This window comes from Moschus berezovskii, chromosome 27 (assembly GCF_049115385.1).
Source record: "Moschus berezovskii isolate FMDL1 chromosome 27, NW_MosBer_1.0, whole genome shotgun sequence".
Lineage (NCBI taxonomy): Eukaryota > Metazoa > Chordata > Mammalia > Artiodactyla > Moschidae > Moschus > Moschus berezovskii.
In genome coordinates, this window is record NC_142486.1 from 15,104,161 (window position 1) to 15,131,586 (window position 27,426).

Sequence of the window (27,426 nt, forward strand, 5' to 3'; positions counted from 1 at the left end):
CCGCCTCCTGTCCCTCCCCTTCTTTCCTCCCTCCCACCCCCCCCCCCGCTGGGTCCTAGCGCCTGCCCCTCCCTGGCAGAGTCCCGGGCTCTGTCGGTGAGAGGAGCTGCAGCTGACGCCACGGAGCCAGCCCAACTCTCTTCAGGTAGGAAACGCCGGCGGGAAGATGCAGAGATCCCCAGGCAGCCCCAGTGCAGACGTAACCCGAGCAGGCCTCAGTTTCCCTTTGGGTGCCTAGGGCGGATGGGGTTGGCCTGGCGCGAGCGGTGCGGGCGGGGCGGGAAGAGTGCGGCCCCGGGAGGGCGCGGGCGGGCTCCAGGCCCAGCGGGTCCTAGAACCCGCCGGCTGTCCCGGCGGGCCGGCAGCGGCAGACGCCTGGGCTTAGGCGGCACGGCTGCCCGCGTAGTGCCGTGCGGACCCTAGGGTCCTAGAGCCCGCCATGTTGCGGGCTTTTGTCCCAGGCTCGCAGCCCGCCTAGCACGGTCCCTGGTGCCGGCGGCCCCCCCGCCCCGGTCGAGGTCCTGGCCGCCCCTCCCGCGGTCCTAGAGAACGCCATTTTGCAGGCCTTTGTCCAGGGTCTGGCCTTCGGTCCATTCATTTGTTCTTTCTTTCATTCTTCGTTGACCTTTTTGCTGTGTTCTCCGAGGCCACGTTTTCCGAGGGCATTTCCTGAGAAGAGCCAGCCCAGGGCCCTGCCATGTGGGGTTGTCTGTCTGGCAGAGGCGCCGACACGTAGACAGTTGCAGGGAGCAAGAAGCGCAGGGTTTCCGCAGCTCTTGGCTCTAACGCCCTTAAAACTCCCACATGCCTTAGAGACCCCATTTTACTGATGAGGAAACTGAGGCCCAGAGCGCCGTGGCGCTTTTACCTCTACTGCCTGTTAAGACTTCCTGAGGACATTGGGGAAGCAGATATTTGAAGAATGCAAAAAGAGTTTTCCCACTGGAGAAAGCAGAGGGAACTGCATATGGAGATGGATTTAGGTGGGGAAGTTTGAGAATTGAGGCTGGAGCTGAGGTCGCTGTCTGGAGGGGCACATTGCCGCTAGAGGTGAGGCCGGAAAAGTGGGTTGGGATTACGTTGTGGATTGACCAGATTGGATGCCTAGAAGATTAGCTCTCATCTCTGCGTGGTTCACAGTTCCCCATCTGCCATCTCACCGGATCCCTCGTGGCCTGTGAGGCCTTTTGGTGACTACTTGTTTAGACATGGGGAGACTGAGATCTGAGAACATTAAAAAAGTGGCTCTTCACTGTCCCTGCCCGCAGGGTTCTAGCTTAAACTCGGAATTAAATCTCTGGATCCCTGGCGATAAGAGTCTGTTCAGGCAGCAAGAAGTCATCCCCTCCTAAATCCAGTAGTAAACAAAGATAAGGCTCCCACACCAGAGCAGTGAATCCACTGGGATATTTGGAACTTGTGAACTTGGAAAAGCAGAGAAATTCAGTACAAACTCCTGTTATGGGGAGGTGGAAGCTAGAGACCTGGGTTCAGATACTGTCTCAGAGGTTGATCTGTTCAGTTTGTTTTGGGGCACCAAGTATGGTTCTATTTGTAGAGGGTACAAAATAAAGGTACCTGGCTCTGTGCCAGCCTAAACGCTTGCGCTGGAGACAGAGAATTAACAACTGAACCATAAGATGTGTAAGTGCTGCTGCTGCTGCTAAGTCACTTCAGTCGTGTCCGATGCAAAGCAATAATCAGGGGACAGAGCAGAAGTTTGGGAGGCAGACCACCTGGCTTTGAGTATGGGCTGTTACCATGACTTATTACTTCCCTTCTGTGTCTGTAAAATGGCATCCAATCCTTGTCTGTAAAATGAGGGAAAATGGGGAAAACACTACTTAACATAGTCTGTTCAGTCTATAATAAGTCTGTTATATAACAGACTCTACCAAGTCTGACTGTAACCAAAACAAACAAACAAATGATAGCAGACTGGGGGCACAATGGGAGTTTATTTCTCATGGTTCTGCAGGTTTAGGTGTCCAAGACCAAGGTGCTGGCTGATTCAGATCCTGGTGAGACCTCCTTTCTAGGATTATATATGTGACCACCTTCTAAGTTCTCACATGACCCTTTCTTCCATGCCTGCACATATTCATTCATAACAAACTCCTAGGCAGTCGTGAAGCTTTGCTTGAGTAATACATATTAAATGCTTAGAATGATACCTGGCCCTTGGTAAATTTGCAAGAAATGCTATCCAGATAAACAGCATGAAGGAGATTTAAAGAAGAGGGGAACAAAGAGTGATTAGGGGATGCAGATAGCACTAAGAAAGGTGGTCAGGGACTTCCCTGGTGGTCTAGTGGCTAAGACTGTCCTCCCAATGCAGGGTACCCAGGTTCGATCCTTGGTCGGGGAACTAGATTATACATGCTGCAGCTAAGAGTTTGAATGCCACAACTAAAGATCCTGCATGCCACATATATCACCTGGTGCAGCCAAATAAACTTAAAAAAATTTTTTTTAAGTGTCAGGAAAACCCTCTTTAAGGAGGTGACAGGGAATTGAGACCCAAATGGAATCAAAGAGATAGCTACACAAAGATCCTTGGGGAATAGTGTTTCTAGCAGCGGACATGGTTTGTGTGAAGTCCCTGATATTGGAAGGAATTTAGGTCCTTGAGGGTGGAAAAGGGGGAACCTGTGTGGGTGGAGTCTAATGAGCCAAGGAGAGGGGAGTGGGAGATGGGATAGGCAGGAGTTAGGTAGTTCAGGGCCTTGCTGGCCATGGTCTTTATCTTGGGAGCCCTGGAAGGTCTCATGATTTGGCTAATAAACCTTAAGTAAATGAAGAATAGAGAAAGAGCCCAGTTCATTTCAGTTCAGTCGCTCAGTCGTGTCCAACTCTTTGTAACCCCATGGACTAAAGCCCGCCAGGCATCCCTGTCCATCACCAACTCCTGGAGTTTACTCAAACTCATGTCCATTGAGTTGGTGATGCCATCCAACCATCTCATCCTCTGTCGTCCCCTTCTCCTGCCTTCAATCCTTCCCAGCATCAGGGTCTTTTCAAATGAGTCAGCTCTTCGCATCAGGTGCGAAGAACAGTAGAGAAAGAGCCCAGCCCAGGGACCTGCAGATTTGGGTTTGAGTCTGGGCTCCTTGACTAGCTATGTGTCCTTGGGTAAGTTTTTTCACGTATGGAGGCCTTAATCTCCACATCTGAAAAAAAAAAAAAAAAAGTTAAAAATGCCTCTCTCCTGGAAGCTTCTGAAGATCCTTGGATGTGTCTTTGGTTCTTAAATGTTAAATATTAGTTGGGATGACCCAGAAAACATGTTTAGAATAGGTTTATGAATCCTACCCCATGTTCCCTGGATAATTATTCTCATGCAGAGAGCTCATAGAGTCATCACTGAAGGGAGTGGTGGGTGGAAGAGTCCTCTGTGAACAGGGAAGTGAGGAGCTGATGGTGGGGTTTCAGACAGGGCCTAGCCTACCTGGCCCTCCACTGTTGCTGGAGCTGATGTCTTCTGGGACCAGCCTGGTGCTCCCCTTCCATTTTCCCTGGGAAATGCCTTAGGACAGGTTTACCCCTCCAGTTACCTGGTTTCTGGCTCAGAGGGAGAGATTGAGGCTCAAAGCTCAGAACCCCCGGGTCAGCCCTCTGAGAGGGAGACAGAAACATAATGGGGGCTGGCTCTGGTCTCCAGGCAATTCTACAGGGATGTGAAAAGACCAGGGTGTAACCTGAGCTCAGAGTTCTGATCCCCACTGGGCTGGCCCAAGCAGCAGACAAGTCTGGGAGGGCCCAACAACCCAAGGCAAATTAAACACCTGGATTTCAAGTCTGCTGCATGAGTTATTAGGTACGTGATCATGGGTTAATCACTAACCTTGGAACCTCAGTTTTGTTTTTAATAAATTTTATTTATTTATTATTTTTGGCTGTGCTGGGTCTTTGTTGCTGTGCACTGGCTTTCTCCAGTTGCTGCAACTGGGGGCTACTCTAGTTGCGGTGCTTGGGCTTCTCATTGAGGTGGCTTCTCTTGTTGCGGGGCACAAGCTCAATAGCTGTGGCGCATGGGCTTAGTTGATCTGAGCATGTGGGATCTTCCCAGGCTGGGGATTGAATCCATGTCCCCTGCATTGGCAGGTGGATTCTTAACCGCTGGACCACAGGGAAGTCTAGAACCTGTTTATTCATCTGTAAAATGAGAATAAATAATCCTGATCTCAAAAAGCTATGAGAGAATAAGGTAGCACATGCAGCAAAGTGTCTGGCTCTGATAAGATTCAGTAATTGAGGGCAGTAATTATTATCTCATTCAGCCTTGCCCAACCCTGTGAAATAAGTCCTGTTATTACCTCCCTTTTTTCAGATGAGAAAAATCGACATCCTGGAGCAGGAAGTACATTGCTCGGGGTCAATGTACAGCTAGGAAGCGAGCAAGCTAAGATTCAAAGCCAGGCAGTTTGACTTCAGAGACTGCACTTAACCACAAAGCTGCATTGTTTCTCTGGGCCTCAATCCCTTATCTGAGAAAGAAGGGTAATGATGGAACTTATCTCCTGGTGCCCATGTGAAGTTCAAGTGAGTTAATGCATGTAAAGAGCTTAGGATATTGTCTGTTATTTAGCAGGCACTCTGTACATGTGAGCTGTTATTTTTATTAAGGAGACTGTCAGACTGTCCAGAGATGATCTGGAAGGGAGGTTGTGAGAGCCTCATCCAGGGATAAGCAGATCCCCTGAAAACTGTAGGTGGAATTCAGCCCTGGGGAAGGTGGGGCCTCAAGCCCTTAACTCACCTTCCAGTCCTAGGATTTAGTGGGAAAAGTATGAAAACCAAACTGGGGGTGGAACAGAGCTGTGTAGGATGGGGGCCAAAAACCAAAGGGAGATTCAGGGTGAGCTTCCTTGGGGAAGTAAGGCTCCAAAAGGAAGGATTGGTGAGATCCGTAACGGCTAGGAAGGACCTGGGAACTTGTGTGGTGTGATAGAAGCCATGGGAAGTTCCTGAGTAGGGGACTGAGCATTACATGGCACCTTAGGGAGAAGACTCTGGCTGCCTGTGCACACTAGACTGTGTATGCAGGGGACAGGAACGGAGGCAGGGCCGCTAGGCAGAAGGATGCTGATTCTAAAGATGCACCCCTTGCCACTCACCCTCAGGGGCTCCTGCGTCCTCCCTGGGTCATAAATTAAAGCCACCAATCCCTGAGGTATACAGATGAGGAAACAGGCCCAGAAAGGAGAATCCTGACCTCCCACCTCCCAGTCCACCTTCTGGGCACACCTGGCTCCCCTCCCCTCTCCATAGGTTTGTCCTCCCCACCCCACCCCTGCACCCTGGCTGCCCCCAGCAGCTGCTGCAAGCACTCCTTAAGTGGATCTGCTATAATCCTCTTCCCTTCATCCCCCAGGGAGGATGAGCTGGTGTTAAGACTAATGTAGCCATTAATCCTATTTCCTCCCAGCCATGATCCCCAGGAGCAGCTGGGTGGAGGGTGTCTGGACTCTGAATGGAAAAAGAAGGGGCTGTGGCTACAGCCGGGTGTCCCAGGAGGCCAGGCCAGAGCAGATACATTGAGTAGGAGACAGAGGCTTCTAGGTTCTGCTAGCAATGGTTCAAGCCGCTTGGAGAGTGACTGAGCTCCCCATTACCAGAGTTATGGGAGCAAGAACCAAAGGGCCATTCCAGAACAGAGGGTGGACCAGGATTCCTGTCTGGGGTGGAGTATGTTACAGCTGTGCAAGGCCAGAATTCTGTGCGAACAGTTGTTGCCTCTGAGAGCTAACCAACCAGAAGGGAAAGACAAAATACACATGCTGGGGACCTACCCTTCCAGACAGATGATGCCAATCACCACATTTAGCCTGCTGGCTCTGCCCTCCTCTGGACCCATGTCTGTCTTTCCTGAGCACTTAGAGACCTTCAGGCCAGACTCATATCTGGGTAGCCTCCATGCCTGCAGCCTGGCACAGGTCTTGGACGCTGAGGTCAACAACGTGAAGATGGTGAGATGGACCAAGCCTGGACCTTCTGGGAATGCCACAGGGCTTGGAGAAGCCCAGAAGCTGGGGAGAGAAGTGCCAGTGAACATTTGGATGATCCAAGCTGCCCCTCTCAGCTCCTCTGAGGTCACCTAGTCCAGCCCCTTTCATCAGTGAATGGACCAGAGGGGCAACAGGAGCACAGAGAGACAGAAAGGACATGCACCCGGGTGGGACATGCAGATTAAGTTAAGAGTTCCTTCTGAGGCCTCTGAGCTTTGGTGAGGAGAGAGCCCTTGGAGAATTCGGAAAGGGGTGTGGCGCCTAACTTTGCTTCTCTTGCAGAGAAGATCCGCCCATCGAGGCCATGGAGGTAGAGTCTCCGGAGGACCGGTCCCCAGCCCCCGGCTACAAGCGCTCTGGCCGCCGCTATAAGTGCCTGTCCTGTACCAAGACGTTTCCAAATGCACCCCGGGCAGCACGCCATGCTGCCACGCACGGGCCTGCCGACTGTACTGAGGAGATGGCCGAGGCGAAGCTGAAGCCAGAGACAGACCCCAAAGCGGAAGATGCCAGCGGGGACAAGGTGTCAGGTGCAGCGGCCAAGCCTCGGCCCTATGCGTGCCCGCTGTGCCCCAAGGCCTACAAAACAGCACCAGAGCTGCGCAGCCACGGGCGTAGCCACACGGGCGAGAAGCCCTTCCCTTGCCCCGAGTGCGGCCGCCGCTTCATGCAACCGGTGTGCCTGCGCGTGCACCTGGCCTCCCACGCTGGCGAGCTGCCCTTCCGCTGTGCACACTGCCCCAAGGCCTACGGCGCACTCTCCAAGCTAAAGATCCACCAGCGCGGTCACACGGGCGAGAGGCCCTACACCTGCGCCGACTGTGGCAAGAGCTTCGCCGACCCCTCGGTGTTCCGCAAGCACCGGCGCACGCACGCAGGCCTGCGACCCTACAGCTGCGAGCGCTGTGGCAAGGCCTATGCAGAGCTCAAGGACCTTCGCAACCACGAAAGGTGAGGGAGGTGGATTGGGTGGGGGCGGCTGGGGGTTGGGAAGAGTGCACCAATAGGGTAAAGGCATTGGGTCCCAGAGAGCTGAAGGAACCAATGGGAAGGTGAGTGAGGCGGGTCTCTGGGAGCTGGAGGGTGAATCTGGGATCTGACTGGCCTGGGTTCCTAGCGTGCAGGGAAGGGGACAGGGGCTTGAAGTTGGGCTGCTCCTGGGGTGTTTGGTCCAGTGCAAGAGGTGCGAGTCGGGGCCGGGTATGTTGCATGCAGTGATGGATCTGGAACCTACACCTGTCCTGAAGGCTTTTTACTCTGGGGTACCGCGCTGTGGCCCGCAGACCAAGGCCCCAGAGAGGTTCAGTTCAGTTCAGTTCAGTCGCTCAGTCGTGTCCGACTCTTTGCGACCCCATGAATCACACCACGCCAGGCCTCCCTGTTAGGGGGCCCTAACTTCACAGTCCAGACAGGCAGCGGGGATTAGGCGATGGGCTGCCACCTTCACACTGAGTCTCCGCACTCCCACAGGTCCCACACCGGCGAGCGCCCCTTCCTCTGCTCAGAGTGCGGGAAGAGCTTCTCCCGCTCTTCCTCGCTGACTTGCCACCAGCGCATCCACGCGGCGCAGAAGCCCTACCGCTGTCCAGCCTGTGGCAAGGGCTTTACGCAGCTCAGTTCCTACCAGAGCCACGAGCGCACGCACTCGGGCGAGAAGCCCTTCCTGTGCCCGCGCTGTGGCCGCATGTTCTCCGACCCCTCAAGCTTCCGGCGCCACCAGCGGGCACACGAGGGCGTGAAGCCCTACCGCTGCGAGAAGTGCGGCAAGGACTTTCGGCAGCCAGCCGACCTGGCCATGCATCGGCGGGTGCACACAGGCGACCGGCCGTTCAAGTGCCTGCAGTGTGACAAGACATTTGTGGCGTCCTGGGACCTCAAGCGGCACGCGCTGGTGCACTCGGGCCAGCGGCCATTCCGCTGCGAGGAGTGCGGGCGAGCCTTCGCCGAGCGAGCCAGCCTTACTAAGCACAGCCGGGTGCACTCGGGTGAGCGCCCCTTCCACTGCAATGCCTGCGGAAAGTCCTTCGTGGTCTCGTCCAGCCTGAGGAAGCACGAGCGGACCCATCGAAGCAGCGAGGCCACAGGGGCTCCCCCGCAACAGGAGCTGGTGGTGGGGCTGGCACTACCGGTCAGCATGGCTGGCGAGGGCCCAGCTGCCCCGGCATCAGGGGCGGCACTCGGAGACCCTCCAGCTGGGCTGCTGGGGCTGCCCCCGGAATCGGGTGGTGTGATGGCTACCCAGTGGCAAGTGGTGGGCATGACGGTGGAGCATGTGGAGTGCCAAGATCCAGGGGTTGGGGAGGCTCCTGGCCCCTTGGGGGCGGCAGGTGAGGTGGGGGGTGAGGAGGTGGATGAGAAACCACCCCAGTTCGTGTGCCGGGAGTGCAAGGAAACGTTCTCCACGCTGACATTGCTGCGACGGCATGAGCGCTCACACCCAGAGCTCCGGCCCTTCCCCTGCACCCAGTGCGGCAAGAGCTTCTCAGACCGGGCTGGGCTGCGCAAGCACAGCCGCACCCACAGCTCTGTGCGCCCCTACACCTGCCCCCACTGCCCCAAGGCCTTCTTGAGTGCCAGCGACTTGCGCAAGCATGAACGCACCCACCCTGTGCCCATTGGAACCCCCACGCCCCTCGAGCCCCTTGTGGCTTTGCTAGGAATGCCTGAAGAGGGACCAGCCTGAGGTCCAGGTCCCCTCTGCCACACTCCTGGGAACCCTGCCCCTATGAGGTGCTTCCCAAACCCCTCTTTGCCCCAGCTCACTCTTAGACTTCAGAACCATCTCTGCGCCCAGGCAGCTAGCTCATCTTCCTGACAGAGCTGGGGACAGTGGTGGCTGGTAGCAGTTGGTGGGAGACCTGGCTCCCTCCGAGCACCACTCATTAAAGCATTCACTTGACACTGGGTTGTCTTCTGTGTTCTGGTTGGGGGTAAGTAACAGGAGTTTGGGCACCTGATAAGGTTTAGTGGAGATCGCTGGACTGACAGGTTAGAAACTAGAAGGGTCTTTGGGTGCACTCTTTTTCCTCTAAATATGTTTTCAGAATATCTTGTGATGAAGGGTTCCACGGTCAAGTAAGTACCGGGAATTCCTGTACCTTCTTGGGAATTCTTGGTGATCAAAGTACATTAAAGTCATTGATAAGTCCTGCAATGAACAAATCTTTTAGCTTTCTTTAGCCCATACTTATTTAACCTTTTATTGAGAGTTCTACTTCTGTCTTTTTACATATAATAAACTGAGGCCAAAGTTATTATAGTTCCTGTAAATTACAATAACAGACTAGAAAATATACTTGAAGTCCCATTCTCAATAACAACAAAACCCATAAACTACAAAGGAATAAAGCTCACACAAAAAAAGATACAAATCCTACATGAAGAAAATGGTATCTATCCTGAAGGATATGAGATCAAACTGAATGAAGACATACCATGTACCTGAATGGAAAGATACTATTAAAAGCTGTTGATTCTCAGTTTAATCTTTAAGTTCATTGCCATTCAAAAGGATATTTTTAACAGAACTTGAAAATCCTAAATTCCTATGCAGTATATATATTTAAAAACAGTGAAGGTGATGTATTTGATACTAAAGTAATTTTTCAATGACCAAAAATGGAAAAACAAAAATGAGGCCCTACAGTATAAATTGGTACAGCCTCTTGGAAAGATGATTTGATGTTTATCAAAAGTTAAATGCTTTGTGATGTATGTGATCATTATGCTGTACACCTTAAACACAGTGCTGTATGTCATATCTCAGTAAAACTGGAAGAAGAGAAAAGAAGCAAGCAAACACATTTTTTAAAAAGTAAAAGGACTTCCCTGGTGGTCCAGTGGTTAAGACCCCTCACTTCCAATGCAGAAGGCATAGGTTTGATCCCTGATTGGAGAACTAAGATCCCACAAGCCATGCAGCACAGCCAAATAAAGAAAAAATGCATACACTTTTCGACTTAGCAAATATACCTCAAAGAATTTACACCACAAATATCTTTTTCCAATTCTGTGACAAAACTGAAAATGAAAGATTGTTCAGTGCAGCAAAATGTGTGATGACTGGGAACACCCTCTATGTCCATTACAAAGGACTAAAAGCCACTGTAAAATATATTATGCAACAGTTTTCAAAAAAATTAGGCTTATCAATCTATGTTGTTGAATAATATCCAAAAAAATGTCAAATGAAAAAGTGCAAAGCAGTATGGTTAGTATCCTCCCATTTGGGCTGAATGACTCATAAGTGCTCACATTCAAGTGCTATAGAGTATTTCCAGAAGGATACTCAGGAACTGATTCTGAACTATAAATTCCAAGTACTAGGGCCTTTCACAATTATGAGACAAAACAAAGCCAAAGGTCACAGTGAACCAGATCCTCCTTTCCACACTGTCACCTATAAACTTGGGGGCTACCAAGTTGGCAGCCCTAGGCAGTGTCTGGTGTTCAGCACCCCTCCCATGTGCTAGTAGCACCTGAAGCAGAAGTAGTAGGTATCACCTTAGTGTCTGTGACCTCACGTCCATTCTCCATAGCAGAACAAGGGAGCCACATGGCAACAGCAGGGACCAGGGTGTAATGGCTACAGAAAGAGGGCACCAGTTTGACCAAGGACACTCACTGGCCGTACTCACAACCAGAGCAGGATAAGCACTGTCCCCAGGCCTCCTTCCAGTCCAGGCTGGGATCAAAGTCTAAGGGTCCAGGAAAGAAACAGACATCAGATTGGGAGATTGAAAGTAGGAGAACTTTTGTTTACAACTGACTTGATTTTTGACCTCGAGCAAGATGATTTATCTTGGGGGTTGGGGTGGCACCTTTTAAAAATATACTCGTGTAAAGATACCATATGGGCTTCCTAGGTGGCACAGTGGTAAAAAATCATCTGTCAAACAGGAGACTCAAGAGATGCAGTTTCCATCCCTGGGTGGGGAAGATCCCCTGGAGAAGGAAATGGCAACCCACTCGAGCGTTTGTGCCTGGAAAATCCTGTGGACAGAGGAGACTGGCAGGCTCCAGTTCATGGGGTCACAAAGAGTATTGGGCACAACTGAGCGTGTGTACGTACACACACACACACATAACAAAGATACCATATACACTATGTGTACACATGTACACACATACACAAAGATACCATATACACTAATTGATAGATCTACCTGGCTATCTATCTACAATGAAGGATGGAGTGGGTTCCCTGAATGTTCAGAAGAGATCCACAACTCCTGCTCCCTTTCTGGGCCCAGACAATCCACCCATCCCTTGGTCCCCCTTCTCTGACACACCCAGCATCCTATACCCAAGTTCCTGCTCCCTGAGGACTCAGTCTGACTTTCAAAGAAATTAACAGTGTTATTAAAATTCATGGAGAAGGAAATGGCAATCCACTCCAGTATTCTTGCCTGGAAAAGCCCATGGATAGAGGAGCCTGGGGGGCTGCAGTCTATGGGGTTACATGACTGAGCATGCACACACTTGAGGAGAGTTCAGGGAGATGGGTTGGTAGCAATAAACTGGCAAAACTAAAAAAAAATTAATATACCCTACAATTAACCTGCCTGAAGTATATAATTCAGGGGTTTTTAGTATATTCACAGAGTTACGCAATCATCATGATCTAATTTTAGAGTATTTTCATACCCCCTAAAAGAAACTCCATACTCCATAGCTGTCACTTCCTATTGATCCCAAGCCCCCATTCCCTGACAATCCTTTACCCTCAGCTCTAGGCAATGGATAATTTGCTTTCAGTCTCTCTAGATTTGCCTGTTGTGGACATTTCATGTAAATGGAGTCATACAATATGTGGTCTTTTGTGACCAGTTCTTTTACTTAGTATAACTTTCTCAAGGCTCATCCATGTTGTACTGCTAGTTTGATCAGTTCTTCTTTCCTTCTTATTGTCAAATAATATTCCATCGTATGGATATACTACTCTGTTTATCCATTCATCAGCCGAAGGACATTTGGGTTTCCATTTTGGTCTATTATGAGTAACACTGCTGTGAACATTCATGTACAAGTTTTTGTGTGGACATCTTTTAAAATTCTCTGTGTATATATCTAGGGATAGAATTGCTGGATCATATGGTAACTCAATGTTTAACCATTTGAGCAACTGTCAGGCAGTTTTCCAAAGCGACTGCACCATTTTACATTCCCACCAAGGTATGAATGTTCCAATTTCTCCACATCTTCATCAACAGTTGTTATTATCTGTCTTTTTTATTACAGCCATCCTAGTAGGTGTAAATTCATGGTTTTGATGTGTATTTTCCTGGTGGAAAATGATGTTGAGGATCTCTTCATGCACTTATGGGGCATCTGTATATCATCTTTGGATAAATGTCTGTTCAAGTCCTTGGCCCATTGTTTTCACTGGATTGACTCTGTTGAGTGGTAAGACTTATGTATTCCAGATACAAGTTCTTTATGATTTGCAAAAATTCCTTTCCATTGGGTGTGTTGTCTTTTTACTTTCTTGATGGTACCCTTTGAAGCACATTTTTTATTTTGATGATGTCCAAATTGTCTATTCTTTTTCGTATTGCTTGTGCTTTGAGAGGGACTTCCCATGTGTCATTAGTGGTAAAGAACCCGCTTGCCAATGCAGGAGACTTCAAAGACATGGGTTCGATCCCCAGGTCGGGAAGATCCCCCAGAGGAGGGCACGGCAACCCACTCCAGCATTCTTGCCTGGAGAATCCCATGGACAGAGGTTATTGTCCGTGGGGTCATAAAGAGTCAGAGATGACTAAAGCCACTTAGCACCACGCACTCACGCACGTGTTTTGAAAGCCATATCTAATAGCCCATTTTCTAATTCAAGGTCATGAAGATTTATGCCTTTGTTTTCATCTTAGAGTCTTATAAACATTTACAAAGTTTATAACTTAGTTATAAATTTAAAAGTTTAAAATGCATAAAAGTTTTTTAAAATAAATTTTAAGTTTTTATAGCTGAAAGTTCTTCTGTTCAGATTTTTTATCCACTTTGAGTTAATTTTTGTATATGGTTTGAAGTAAAGGTCCAACTTCATTCTTCTGCATATGGATATCCAACTATCCCAGTTCCATTTGCTGAAAAGACTATTCTTTCTCCATTGAGTTGTCTTGACTTCCTTGTTGAAAGTAAACTGACTATAAATATGAGGGTTTATTTCTAGACTCTCAATTTTATTCCCTGGGTATATATCATTCTTTATGCCAGTATCACAGTTTTGCTTACTGTAGCTTGGTAGTAAAATTTTAAATCAGGACATGTGAGTCCTCCAACTTGTTCTTTTTTCAAAATTATTTTTGTTTTTCTAGATCCCTTACCTTTCCATATGAATTTTAGGATCAACTTGTCAACTTTTGCAAAAAAGAAAAGGAAACTGGCTGGGATTCTGATAGGGATTACATTGCCTCTGTAAATCAATTAGAGGAATATTGTCATCTTGACAATATCAAATCTTTTGACCCATGAACATTTGGGTGTTATACATTTTATTTAGATTTTAATTTCTCTCAACAGTGTTTTATAGTTTTCAAGAGTATAAGTCTTACATTTCTTTTGTTAAATTTATATAGAAGTATTTTTTCCTTTTGTTGCTATTGTAAATGGAATTGTTTTCTTTCTTTTTTGGATGTTCATTGCTAGTGATGAGAAATACAATAGATTTCTATACACTGTTCTTATATTCTGCAACCTTGCTGAGCCGGTTTATTAGCTCTTATCTTTTTGTATATATGAATTCCTAAGGACTTTTTATATACAAAATCATGTCATCTGTAAAATGAGGTTGTTTAGTTCTTCTTTTCCAATCTGGATGCCTTTTATTTATTTTTATTGTGTTTATTTTTACAGTGTTAAACAGATGTGATGGGAGCAGATATCTTGGGTCTGAGGAGGGGAAAACATCCAGTCTATCATCATTGAAGTATGATGTTAGCTGTGACTTTTTCATAGATGCCTTTTGATAATTAGCAAGTTAAGGGAATTCTCTCTTATTCCTAGTTTAAGTTTTTTTAAAAATCACAGTTGCCAGGTTTTGTCAAATGTATTTTCTGTGTCTATTGAGATAATCAAAAGGTTTTTGTCCTTTATTCTATTAATAGTCTTTATTATTACTATATTAACTGATTTTCAGATGTTAAACCAACCTTGCATTCTTCAGATAAATCTCACTTGTAGAGTCATTTTTATATATTGCTGGATTTTGTTTGCCAGTATTTTGTTGAGGACTTTTACATCTATGTTCATAAGAAATAGTGAGCTGAAGTTTTCTTTTCTTGTGATGTCTTTGTCCCCATTCTGTTATCTGGATAATTCCAGACAGTCTGACTTCTGGCCCTCAGTTTTCTTCTGTCCCAACTTCCTTTAATTCCCTGACTCTGCCAGGACTGTTTCAGGTAATGAATGCATCTTGGGAATGCAAAATCATAGCCCCCACTGCTAGGGCAATAGCTGACATCACTCCTTATCATGGATTGCAGTTATCATCCCCTCCCCAGCAAGTGCCTGGATAAATTAGAATTCCTCACAGGAGAAAACTCTAGCACCAGGGCCGGAGCAGGGGTAAGGGAAGGCAGCAGTCTTTGTAGGTAGGGCAGTGATTCTGGATTCAACCAAGGAAATTTGGTGACTTGTTCTCAGTTACTTATGCATAGCCCACTCTCAGGCTTCCCAAATGGTGCTAGTGGTAAAGAACCCACCTGCTAATGCAGGAGACTGTAACAGTCTCAGGTTTGATCCCTGGAGGAGAGCATGGCAACCCACTCCAGTATTCTTGCCTGGAGAATCCCGTGGACAGAGCAGCCTGTCAGGCTACAGTTCATAGGGTCTCAAAGAATCGGACACAACTGAAGCAACTTAGCACAGACACAGACAGCCCACTTCAACAAAAATCCCTCTCCCTGGAGCCTGCCTTCCATTCAAGTCCTATCCCAGTTCTGACTAATCTCTTACCTGTTCCTTACACTCAGCAGGCTCCAGCCATGCTGGCCTTCTGTTGATTTGTTTCTTCTCTGTCTTGGAACCTTTGCACTTGCTCTTTCCTGAGGATGGAACCCATCACCCTAGATTTGCCCATGATGTTTTCTGTTCTTTCATGTCTCAGCTCAAATCTTGCTGTTTCTACTGCTGCATAATAAATGACGACAAACTTAACATCTTAAAAACAACATCTATTTCTTACACTATGGTTCTGTAGGTTCAGAAGTCCAGGCTCTGACTGGGCTTCGACTTAGTGTCTCACAAGGCTGAAGTCAAGGTCTTGCCCAATGTGAGCTTTTATCTGGAGGCTCTGGCATAAATCCACTTCCAGACTCACCTGGGGGTATTAACAGAATTCAGTTCCATTTGGCTGTGGTACTGAGGTCCCTGTTTCTTTGTAGGCTGTCAGCCAGAGGTTTGTTCTCAGTTTCTATAGGCTGTCTATATTCCCTGGCTAGGAGCTCCTCCTTCTTCAAGGTCAGCAATGGTGCATTGAGTCCTCCTGCTTCAAATTTCTCTGACTTCTGTCTTCCTCTTCTGTAGCTAGCTGGAGAAGCTTCTCAGCTTTTAAGAGCTCATATGATTACATTTGGCCCATATGAATAATTCAGGACAATCTCTCTGTCTCAACTGATTGGTGAACTTAATTACATCTGCAAAGTCCTTTTTGGCACATAACATTCATAGAGATTAGGGCATGGAATCTTTGGGGGCCATTATTCTCCTTACCACAGTTCACCCTCTAGGCCTCAAAGGTGCACATCTGTCCCACAAGCAAAATGTATTTACTTCCTCCCAAGGTCCCTAAAAGTCTCATCCTATGGCAGCATCAAAACCAAACCAAAAGTCCCAAATCTCATTATCTAAATTAGATACAGATGAGGCTCTGGGTATAATCCATTCTGGAGCACAATTCCTTCCATCTGTGGACCTATGAATCTAAAAAAAAAACAAGTCATGGGAACTTCCATGGCAGTCCAGTGCTTAAGACTCTGTGCTTCCAATGCAGGGGCCTTAGATTAAATCCCTGATTGGGGAATGAAGATCCCACATGCTGCACCATGCCACCAAAAAAGAAAAAGAATGAAACAAGTCATGTACTCCAACATGCAAAGCTGGGACATGCATTTTTTGTTGTTTAGTCTCTAAGTTGTGTCCCACTCTTTTTCAACCCCATGGACTGTAGCCCGCCAGGCTCCTGTCCGTGAGACTTCCCAGACAAGAGTACTGGAGTGTGCTGCCATTTCCTTCTCCAGGGGATCTTCCTGACCCAGGGATTGAACCTGTGTCTCCTTCACTGTCAGGCAAATTCTTTACCACTGAGCCACCAGGGAAGCCCGGGACATGCATCAGGTAATAGTAATAGACATTCTGGTTAAAAAAGAGGGGAAATGGAAAGCAAAAAGGAGTCACTGATCCAAAGCAATTTCAAAAACCAGCTGAGTAAATTTCTTTAGCATTCCAGGCCTAAAAACAATTCGCCATGGTTTTATTCTGCCTTCTGAGCTGTCAGTTCTGCTCTTTGAATTAGTCACCTTCCCTAAGAAGCCATTCCTGACTATCTTTTAGAACAGCCCCTAAGAAGCCATTCCTGACTATCTTTTAGACCAGCCCCTGTAATTTTTGTCACAACACACTGATTAATTTTTTAATAACACATATCCTGGTTTGGGGATGTCTTGGCTATTTGTTTATTTTTAATATTTATTTGTTCATTTTATTTATTTGGCTGAGCTGGGTCTTAGTTGTGGCCCGAGGGACCTTCCTTGCATCATGCGGAATCTTTCTTTGCTGGAGATTAGCTCCAGAGCACATGGGCAGAGTACTTGTGGCTTGCAGGCTTAGTTGCTCTCAGGCAGGTAGAATTCTAGTTCCTTGATCAGGGATTGAACTCATGCCCCCGGCCTTGGAATTGCAGACTTAACCACTGGACCACCCAGGAAGTCCCACAAAGATGAGTTTTAATGAAACTTTGTGGCTTAAGGGTCTTGTCAGTTGCATCTTTCACTGGTTAAAAATCTGGATCAGGGAATTCCCTGGGACTCTTCACTCACACTGCAGGGAGCACAGCTTCAATCCCTGGTAGGGGAACTAAGATCTTGTATGCTGCACAGCACAGCCAAAAATGCATTTTTTTTTTAACCATTTGCCTGGAGTTTCTATATTCTCTTCCATTTCTGCTTAAAAAGTGCCCAATTATTTTCTGAGTCATCTTTCTTACAGTAACTTGTCAGATGCACCCAACAGCAACCAGGGCATGCTACTAATATTCTCTTTCCCCAATTTTTTGCCTAAATCTCTAAACTCAGTTGGACATTATTTGTACTCCTAGTTCTATTTCCAGCCTACAGTTTAAACAAATGCTTCACTATTACATAACACACATCACCATCTTTCCAACTTCCAATGCTAGTTTCCTCACCAGCCACTGTCCAGATCCAAAGTTAATGACACACAACTCAGGTTTTTCTTTTTATTGTAGCAACACCTCACTTCTGGGTACTAGTTCTGTAACAGCTGAACTAGACTTATGATAATGTGGTAAAAACCAAGCTCCAAATATCAGTAGCTCCCAGCAGAAGAAGTTTCTCATTTACATTACACCTCATTTTACAGGTGGGCTACAGCTCAGCTTCATGTCCTGTTAATTCTGGGTTCCAGGCTGAAGAAGTCTTCATCTGGCAATTGACAGGTTCGTGGCAGAGGAAAAAAAGATGGGAAGCTGCCAGACTAGTCATTGGTGCTTAAAGCTTCTACTTGGAAGTGGTGTCTTAATATCTACTCAGATTCCAAAGCATGTTATATAGCTAAGCCTATTGTAAGTGGGCATGAATGTATGATCCTCCTCACGTGAGGGGCCCAATAGGAAGAACAGCATATATTTGGAACAACAATGTAATCTACTACAGGGCTGTACCAGAAACATCAGTCATTGGGTTCATCCATTCTTCCTTCATACACACTGTGCTGATGCATTTTGTACCTTGCAACATCTCTCATACGTCTTGCCTATGCGCTAAATCACTTCAGTCATGTTCAACTCTCTGCAACCCTATGAACTGTAGTCCACCAGGTTCCTCTGTCCCTGGGATTCTCCAGGCATACACCTTGGTCAAGGGTAAAATCTTGACTCAAGGTAGACAATTCCCAAGTAGGTCAATGTAGCCTGACCTAAACCAATCAGGTCCCTTTTCTTAAGAATCTGAGCCATGAAGTATTCCGTGGGTGAGGAATAAGTGGAAAAGGCTGCAGCTGAAAGGTTGTGATACAAGATGGATTTGGAAAAGCCACAACTCACGCAGACCGTGTTCCTTAAAAATTGGGCTGACAGCACCCAAGCCAGGATTTCAGTGAAAAAACCTTCCCATGGCCCCACACTCAGGTTGGTTTCTCTCACAGAAGGGGTATACACAAGGGAACTTGTAAAACCTCCTGGGTGCACTTGCCTACTAGGTCTGCTCCAAACCTGCCACTCACCTGTTCAGAAACCTTCCATGGGTCCCCACAGCCCACCGGAAAAGTTCAAATTACTGAACCCGCCATCCGAGCCCTTGCTTGGCCGTCTAGCCAACTCTTCTGGGAAGTTGTGGATGGCGTCCTGAGACAAGTAAGCAGCCTTTCGGGGGTGGCGCTGTCCAGCACTGCCAAGCAGAAGGCACATGCTCTACGTGGACACCCAGCTGCGTAGACGTGGCAATCTCCGCGTGGGTTTGACAGTCTCTGTCAGATTCCGGTAGGCGCCACGGGTTGTCAACTTCAGCTGATTCTGAAGGCAGAAAAGTGAGAAAGTGGATAAAGACGACCAACAGGACAGGATTCCGCTGAAGAAGCAGGCCATAGGGGAAGAGATGGAGAGTGGAGAATCATGGAAGCCCAGAGTCCAAATCAGTCTTCCAAGGGGTCAGCATCCATCCGGTCTCGCACTTTCCCCGTTGGGTGGACATCTAGAGTGTTTGCACGCTGCTAAAAACGAGGGGGCTCTTCCTGCAGGCGTCTAGTTTCTTCTGTACACGGGACACAGGACCTCAAGCAGGACTAAAGCGTGGGTCCACTCCGGGTCTCTCTAGCAGCCGTTAAGTTCCGGCTGCTAGGGGGCGGGACCTGGACACGCCTTCTCGCGTGAGGTCCTGACCCCTACCCTCACGGGTCTCTCCCAGGCCAGCCCCCTTCCGCCTTATTAGGCGTTTTGATCACGCCCCTTGCGCTCTGTGATCCAATCGCTTTTCGGTGCGACTGCGGTCTTGCTCTGAGGCCCCGCCTACATCTAATTGCAGTTTAATTCCGGATGCTCACTCCTTCAGGACGCCCTGCGGACCAATCCTGATGCTCTTCAGGAACATTTAGGTCCGATGGCCAATCCGAAAGGTCCGTTTTCCAAGTGTCGGCCCAGCCACCCCCCCCTCAGCCACGCCCCGTACGCTCGGTACCAAGTGTACCCCTTGGACCTGGCGCAGGCCCCGCGCAACCGCCGCTTCCGGGCCACAGGGAGGCGCTGCAGGCGGGCGCCCAGCCTCGGTTGGAGGCGGGGCAGGTCGATTGCACGTCACTGCGGCCCAATCCCGCTCCCTGGTCCCTCCCCCAGCCCCGGTCCAGGAGCGGGGTCCGAGTCTGCACCAACTTCCACTGGTCCATCCCTTCCTTGGCTCGCTTCGCCCCGGCGCCCACGTGTGTACCCCATACTTGGCGCCCGAAGCAAGCGGTACAGCTGGGGAGCCAGGAGCAGCAGCGGCGACCAGTGGGATCTGGGATGGGATGGGACAAGGTGGCTGAACCCTGCCCCCAGACCTTGGTCAGGGGTCAGGCCCTGCCCCATTCCTATCAGGCTTCGGAGGCAGGAACCCTGAAACCAAGTGTCTGGGGACAGGCGCTACATCCAGCTCCAGAAACCAGGCTTGGAACTCTTAGAAATTTTGAACTGGAGTCGAACTCAGGTGAGTCATAGAAACTCGGCTCCTCGGCCTCCTCTACCCGCTTTAGCCACAAGACATGTGAGAAACAAGGTGTGGGCTGATTCAGAGTGCCTCCCTCTCTAATCTGAACTCTTATATAAAAGGCAATGCCACGCCAGGTGGGGAGAGGGAGCGGTGGGCGGGTGACTGGGAGATTGGCATTGACATATATACACTATTGTTTTGGGGTTTTGTTCAGTTGTTCAGTCGTGTCTAACTCTGCACCCCGTGGACTGCAGCGCCAGGCTTCCCTGTCACTATTGTTACACTTTTGTTACTATGTATAAAATAACTAAGAGAACCCACTGCATGGCTCAGGAAACCCTATTCTTTGCTCTGTGGTGACCTTAAACGGGAAGGAAATCCAAAACAGAGGAGATAAATGTATACATACAGCTGATTCACTTTGCTGTACAGTAAAACATTGTAAAGCAACTATATTCCAATAAAAATTAATTTAAAAAAAAAAATAAATAGGGACTTCCCTTGGTCCAGTGGTTAAGAATCTGCCTGCCAATGCAGGAAACACGGGTTCGATCCCTGGTCTGGGAAGATCCCACATGCTTGGGGGCAACTAAGCCCCAGAACCCTGGAGGCTGTGCTCCACAACAAGAGAAGCCCCAGATAGGAGAAGCCGGTGCGCCACAACTAGAGAGGAGCCCCTGCTCACGGCAACTCAAGAAAGTCTGAGAGCAGCAACAAAGACCCAGCACGGTCAAAAATAAGTCAATTAAATAAACAAAGACAAAGAAAAGAAAAGGCAGTGCTTTTTTCTGAGCACAAGGCCTGGCCTGTTGAACCCTCTGCCTGGCAGTCTCTTCACTGATTCTTTCCGTAACCAGCCATTGGACTCCTCGCTTCCCATTGGACTCAAATATGGCCATTTCTGAGACAGGCCCTTCCTTGTCCACTGTATCTGAAGGAACAGACGCAGTTCCTTTTTCACAGTGTCCCTTCTTCTTGGCCTCAGGAATGCCCATAAGTGCCACACACACATCCCTCTGGGTCCCAGCCTGGCCTGGTCCAGCCTCACTGTTTTGGGCTTAGGTCCTCACAATGCTCTTTCCCCAGGGACAGTACCGAGCTACATGTGGGTGTCATCTCCTCCAGGCCCCACCCATTCTCATGGGAGAGTAGAAGCATGCTGCCAGCTGGTGTGGTCACCTGAGACAGTCTGATTTGAGTCTGCCTGGGCTGGGTCTGTCCCCCAGGGTGGCAGGGAGGTGGGGAGGCTGGATACCTGAAGGCCCTGGACCAGACTTTTCAAGGACACGCGTGCACAGGGGAATCTCCAAGCTTTTTTTTAATTTCTTACAAAACCACATGTCTCTGCCAAACAGGACACTGCAGGCCTGCCTCCAGGCACTGTGACCCAGGAGGGAAGCCCCCATGGATGAGTGGCTGCTGACCCCAGAAGAACTGTCTGCCCCTCTGCACAAGGCCACTGTGAGGAAGGGGTCTGGCTGGAGGCTTTGTCCTGCCCACCCCCAGCTGCTGGGAGAGAAGGCAGACCCTGGGTCCCTGGTGCTCTTAGTGTCTGCAAGGGAAGGCAGGAGAAGAAGGTCTGAGAGGAGGAGAAAAGGCTAGGGTCGGGTATGGGGCAGGCCAGGGGGCGGGCCCACGGTGTCTCACCAAGAATATGCGGCGCTGTCAAACCAACGTGGAGATGACAATGATGACCACCAGAATGAGGACAGTGATGGACACACAGATGGCAATAAAGACTTTCTTCTGTGGGGGAGGAAACGGGGTGGGGGTGGTGGGTGTCCGGGAAACTCAGGAGTGGAGGGAGGGCCACCCAAGGGGAAGGGGAGGCGGGGGGAAGGGCGGAGGCTCACCTTGCGTGCCTTCTTCTGGTTCTCCAGGGCCACCTTGACATGTTCCTGCCCACGTTCCACATAGTCGGCTGAGCTCAGAATGTTCTTCTCAATTCGGTTGATCATCTCCCCCTGCTCGGAAGAGGAGGCGGTTCAGGCAGGAAGGAATGACTGGGGGCGGAAGGCCCAGCAGCTCCTCTGCCCACCCCAACCACAGAGGACTAAGGGACACTCCTAGCAGAAAATGGTGCACTAAGGAAGTGGTGGGGACAGGACCGCATCTGACAGAAGTCCACACACCTGGGGATGGCTTCCAGGCTCCCTCCTACTATATGCTCCCTTCTGTCCTGTGCCCTCGCCCCATACGATTTCCACACGCAGTGCCGGCTGGGAGCGGAGCACCTTGAATGGCTCATATGTTTTCACAGAGGGTGAACTTTTGTCCCCTCGCAAATCTGTCTGAAGTCCTTTGTTCTTTAGGCCTGTCCCCCAGCTGCTGGGAAGCCCTCCCTGTCGCTGCCTGCTCACGGTACCACCAGCCTTCAGATCCTGGACTCCTACAGAGTGAAATCTCTCCCCCAGGACTCCCAGCTGCAAAAGGGCACTGGGGTCAGCTCCTCCCAGATGGGGCTGGAAGCTCCCCTTATCATGAGATAAGGGCCAGGGGAAGAATACCATCACCCACCCAATCCTTGTCTACATTTTAGGAGGCAGGCCCCTCTAGGGGGCAACTGAAGAGCTATGAGGAGTATAAGAATGGATTTTGTTGCTGGAGGAGGAGCCAGGGTTGGGGCCATACATGGTGTGGGCTCCAGCTCAAGGGATGGGGTACAAGGTATACAGCAGTAATCATCTGAGTAGCTACTGAGAAGGATGAAATCTGGGAACACAGCTAAGGATGGAAGTAAGGGCCAGACTGGAGGGTAACAAAAGCCTCAGTGAAAGAGGCTAAGGGTGGAATCAGGCTGACAGTCATGACATGCTCTCACATCTGGGGACTGGATCGAGCTCAGCCAGCAGCCTCAGGCACCCACCTGCATCTCCACTTCAGTGGCCAAAAAAGTGAAAATCTCATGAAGTTCACGGATACTGCGCTCCAGCTGCTGGATCTCGCTGTGCCGGGCCGAGATCTCATTTAGGGCCTGTCGAGTCACTTGTGTGTCTTTCAGTATCTGCAGAGTGGACAGAAGCGATGGGACAGGTCACAAGGAAATCAGCAGCACATTTAGAAGTTCCTGTTCAGCTTCGGGGCAGCCCTCAGGCCCAGAACTGGGGACCAGGCCCTAATGAGGGATGCCAGGCAGACTAATATGTTCCCTTCTGGGCCTCAGGATTCCCTCCATGAAAAAGGGCCAGGAGGGCTTCCCTGGTGGCTCAGTGGTAAAGACTCTGCCTGCTAATGCATGAGACACCAGTTCGATCCCTGATGAGAGATGATCACACCTGCTGCGGAACAACTAAGCCCGTGTGCCACAACTACTGAGCCTGTGCTCTAGAGCCCCAGAACCACAACTGTCTGAGCCCACGGGCTGTAGGGCCTGTGCTCCACAACAAGAGAAGCCACTGCAAGGAGAAGCCCACGCACCGCGACTAGAGAATAGCCCCTGCTCGCTGCAACTAGAGAAAAGCCTGCACAGCAATGAAAACCCAGCACAGCTAAAAATAAATAAATAATTTTTTTTAAAAAAAGGGGTCAGGACTCAGAGAGGATGGGGGGCCCAGCAGAGGGAGGCTGGCGGCGACCACTCACATTGGACACAAACACCTCGCTCTGCCCGCTGTCCAGCATCTGCTCCAGCTCCTCGTCAGACACCATTCCAGCATTTGCTGTAAAGGAAAAGGCCAGGCTCAGAGCCGGTTGGGTCAGCTGACCCTGTGTGCCGGGCACCACAACTCACTGATCTTCAGCTGCCTCCGAATCCGCTCCACGTTCTTCTCCCGGTATTCAGACTGCATTAAGTTGCACTTGTTGATGAGCTCCACGAATTGCTGGGACAGGACCCCGTGCTAAGGAAGGAGAAGAGAAGCTGGGGACCCCTGGGAGGATCCCTGCCTGGTCTGGGCCTCAGCATCCCCTTGGGTACAATGAGCAAAGAGCATGAGCTCAGAGGTGCCTGTGGCCTTGACCTCCTTGAAAGGCTCCCTTGGTCTCTCAAAATAAAAGCCAAAGCCCTTCCCAGGGCCTACAAGGCCCTACAGGACCCACCCCTTCCCATACTCACTCTCTCATTTTACCTCCCCACACTGTTTCCCTCACTCCTTCCTTCCAACCACAGTGGGCTCCTGACTCCTCCCTGATCAGAACACAGCCCCATGTCAGGCCTTTACAGTTGTCATTTCTTTAGCCCAGAATGCTCAGGCCCCACAGAAGCCTGGAAGTCTTTGTTCCAATGTCACCTTCAAAAGTTTTCTCCACCTAGTTGGAACCTGCCTTCTCCTGCTGTTCTCAATCCCTCTTCTCTTTTCCCTTAATACTTCTATGTTCTACAATAATTGACTGATTTATTATGGTGACTATCTCTCCCCACTGGAATAAAATCTCCATGAGGATAGAAATCATTTGTTGACGGCTGTTTCCTAAACAGCTAGAAAAGGGTCTGGCACACAGTAGGCCCTCAAAGGATATTAGTGGAATGCTTGCTGAACACCAGCCTCCCTGCTTAGACTAAAGGTGTGCCAGGATACCTGGGGGTCAGCTGATTGCCCAGATTTTGCACTCAGCCTCTCACACAATGACCACCACAAGCCCCCCACCCCCCACTCCCTGGAAATGCCTTCCCTGCTTGTCCATTTTCCTGATGTCTAAAATCTGCTCATTCCTTGGAGTTCCTTTCTCCAAGACACATCTGCTGTCCTGGGTTCAGCTGCACCCTTTCAAGATGCCCAAATTGTGGGGGTAGGGGGGAGGGCAGCAGTTCTTGAGGCACTAGCCTACTGTGTTCCCCACTTTGTTTGGCAAAGTAATAAAGCTACTCTTTCCTTCTCTTCCATTAAAAAAAAAAAAAAATGATGCCCAAATTGTTCAATCTTCAATCTGGGGTCTTTGCTGAGTTCTGGGCCCACCTACTCCAATTCTGATCTCCAAGAACTCCAAACCATGCCTCTCTGGGCACCCAGAGGACACTGCTCAGACCATCTCAAATCTCCTTATTAAGATGATGATTCAGTGACCTTCCCCCTCCCAACACCAGGGAAGTTCCTCTTCCTGACTTCTTGAATTCTGTCCCTGGGGCAGAGGATGTCCCCATCACATGGGTAGGGAACCACCCAGTCACTTGACTGCACCCTCTTTTTCCCTGGGCAGAGCCATTAACTACCAAGTCCTACCTGAGTAATGTCTTTGTCATCTATGCAAGCTTAACTCCCCATCTTGGCTTCTAGAAAGTATATCTCCTACAGCCAAGCCCAGATCATGTCTGGGGTCTCAGCAACTTCTCACTGAATGGAGAAGAAGAAGGCAAGGTGTTATAATGGATTGGAAGTCAGGAGACCCAGGTTCTTGACCTTGGGGTGAATCCTTTTTTATCTCAGAGCCTCAGTTTCCTCATTTGGAAAATCATCAGGTTGGATTTAATGATCTCTAAGAGCCCTGCCTTCTTACATCTGCCATCTCATGATCTATTGAACACTTGCTGAAATGTCCTACTTCTGAGAATAATGAACCCACCTGGGTTTTTCTCATTCTTGTGTTGACGGAGTTATAATTCTCATCAGCTTCCTCCTTCTGGGGCTCTATGGCTGTGGAAAGACACAAGAGTATTGGTAGAGGAGGGGGTTTGACCTCTGGCTTCTGAAATTCATTTGGGGACTGGGACCCAGCCACCCAGCCATACAATAGAGAGAGATACAATATCTCCACAGGGCTTTTTTTTGAAATAAAATTCATCATAAAATGACTACTTCTGAGCCTCTGACAGGCAAAAGTATATTTTTCTTTGCAATAAATACATCAGAGAATTCCCACGTTTGGAGAAGGTTTCTAACAAAACCCACATCTTCCTGCCCAAAGAATACACACTGGGCAGCAAGAATTGCAGGAGAACAGATGATCCTTGCACAAGGATCCACCCCTGTGTGGGTCCTCTTACACCTGAATTTTTAGAAAATAAATGCATACTACAGTACTACACAATCCACAGTGGCATGAATCCACCCATGCAGAACGTGGGATGTGGAAGGCAGACTATACAGTTATATGTAGATAATGACCTGAAGGTGGGGGTGGCAACGCTAACCTCTGCCTTGGACAAAGGTCAAATGGAAATGGTTTCATTATAAATAAGGGAACCTGAGAGGCAGGCATATGCTGTGGAAAGAACTTTGGACTGGAAGCCAGGAGATGGAGATTCTAGACGTTGGCCTGCTGTGTGACCTGGATACATATCACTGCCCTCTCTGGACCACACACTCCCCAGATATATCAGGAGTTGGGCAGGATCAGAGGAAAGTATCTGGCTGAGGTCCTAGGAGCTCACCCTTCAGCTGCGCGCGGATATCCCTCCCTAGCTGTTTGATCTCGTCGCGCAGGTTCTGCAGGTCCTGCTTCATGCCTAAACAAGAGAAAGCCATGATGCCTAAATAGCAACCTCTACCTCAACAAATCTCCCTGGCCACCACCTGTGTCGAACTACAACCCCCATAAGCCCTCCGGTTGAGCATGCGTTCTGCACCCGGAGTTTCACTCACTCTCCTCGGGAAGGGGCGTGGCCAGGATGGTGACCTGCTGCTTCTCCAACTCTCGGACTTTATTCTCTAGCTTGACAATAGTCTGCCGAATTGTCCGAACCTGGGGACGATGACCGAGAGGGCTGAGGAAGATATAGGGGGTGCTCCAGGCTGCTCTGCTCCTCGGGCCCTCCAGCCCCCTCGTGAATCCAGGCCGAGACTCCAGCCTCTTACCTTCTGGAAGAACTCATCGTCCGGGCTCCCCAGCCGTGCAGTACCCGGGTGTACCACCAGCGCGACTCGCTCCTTGTCTTCATCGTCCGAGCTGTCATCCCCCTGCCAGGGCCGGGGTCACTGGCATCACTTCCTTGCTACTGCTCTCAACTCACGGGCTTCCGGGACTTTCCTTCCTAGCCCACAGTCATCCCTCCCGGCCCCGAGGACCAGGAGTCCTGCATTCCGGCAGACCCCATCCCGTCCACCCGTCCCCAACCCTGCTGCGCCAAATTCTCACCTGCCTCAGCTCGTGGGTCCTGTCCCGCATGGCGGCCCGAGATCCCTCTCGCCGGCGCCGGAGCCCGGCGGGCCTCAAGATTCTAAGTTTGGAACACCCGTACCCGACTCACACTCTGACACTCCCCTCCGCCCTCACCCTGCAGACCACAAACCCTCCCCCAAGAGTCGCTAGAGGCTCTGTCCCTGGCACCATTCACAGTTTCAAAGGGAAGGAGCCGAGCTCGGGGACCCCCAAGATTCCACAGGTTGGAATTCCCTTTTCTTTCCCCCCCCCCGCCCTCTCCTGTAGCCTCGGCCCCGCCCCCTCTGGAAAGACTGGAGCATGCGCACGGGATCGCGTCCCTTCCCCACCCCAGGGAAAGGCCGAGGTCGGAAGCCGCAGCGCCCCGAACGGAAGCGAAATTGCCAGGACGTGAGAACCCGCCCCCTTTGCCGGAACTATCGCATCTTCCAGCGGAAATCTAGTTGCCAAAAGGGGTGGGAATGCGT

The 27,426-nt window shown here is 49.6% G+C and overlaps 2 protein-coding genes and 1 long non-coding RNA gene across 4 annotated transcripts; 1 reads left to right on the forward strand and 2 right to left on the reverse strand.

Annotated features, from left to right (window-relative positions):
* The first annotated feature begins 1 nt into the window (after position 1).
* On the forward strand, positions 2-9,189 carry ZNF668 (zinc finger protein 668). 2 transcript variants are annotated; one of them, XM_055409907.2, is made up of 3 exons: positions 2-145; positions 6,291-6,959; positions 7,479-9,189. In XM_055409907.2, the coding sequence occupies exons 2-3, from the start codon at positions 6,313-6,315 to the stop codon at positions 8,689-8,691; spliced, it is 1,860 nt and encodes a 619-aa protein (XP_055265882.1). In that variant the 5' UTR covers positions 2-145; positions 6,291-6,312; the 3' UTR covers positions 8,692-9,189. The 2 variants fall into 2 exon arrangements, with proteins under 2 accessions (XP_055265882.1, XP_055265886.1); XM_055409911.2 differs by lacking the exon at positions 2-145 and adding an exon at positions 403-1,050.
* Positions 9,190-9,194: 5 nt separating this feature from the next.
* LOC148773646 (uncharacterized) lies at positions 9,195-19,157 on the reverse strand. The gene is made up of 2 exons (XR_016036640.1): positions 18,468-19,157; positions 9,195-10,705 (listed from the first exon to the last, which is right to left on the reverse strand). It is a non-coding gene; the product is annotated as an uncharacterized LOC148773646 (long non-coding RNA).
* Positions 19,158-21,224: 2,067 nt separating this feature from the next.
* STX4 (syntaxin 4) lies at positions 21,225-27,209 on the reverse strand. The gene is made up of 11 exons (XM_055409903.2): positions 26,936-27,209; positions 26,656-26,757; positions 26,443-26,542; positions 26,232-26,306; positions 25,424-25,494; positions 23,655-23,763; positions 23,507-23,583; positions 22,791-22,928; positions 21,778-21,888; positions 21,572-21,670; positions 21,225-21,476 (listed from the first exon to the last, which is right to left on the reverse strand). The coding sequence occupies exons 1-10, from the start codon at positions 26,963-26,965 to the stop codon at positions 21,590-21,592; spliced, it is 894 nt and encodes a 297-aa protein (XP_055265878.1). The 5' UTR covers positions 26,966-27,209; the 3' UTR covers positions 21,225-21,476; positions 21,572-21,589.
* Positions 27,210-27,426: the final 217 nt, after the last annotated feature.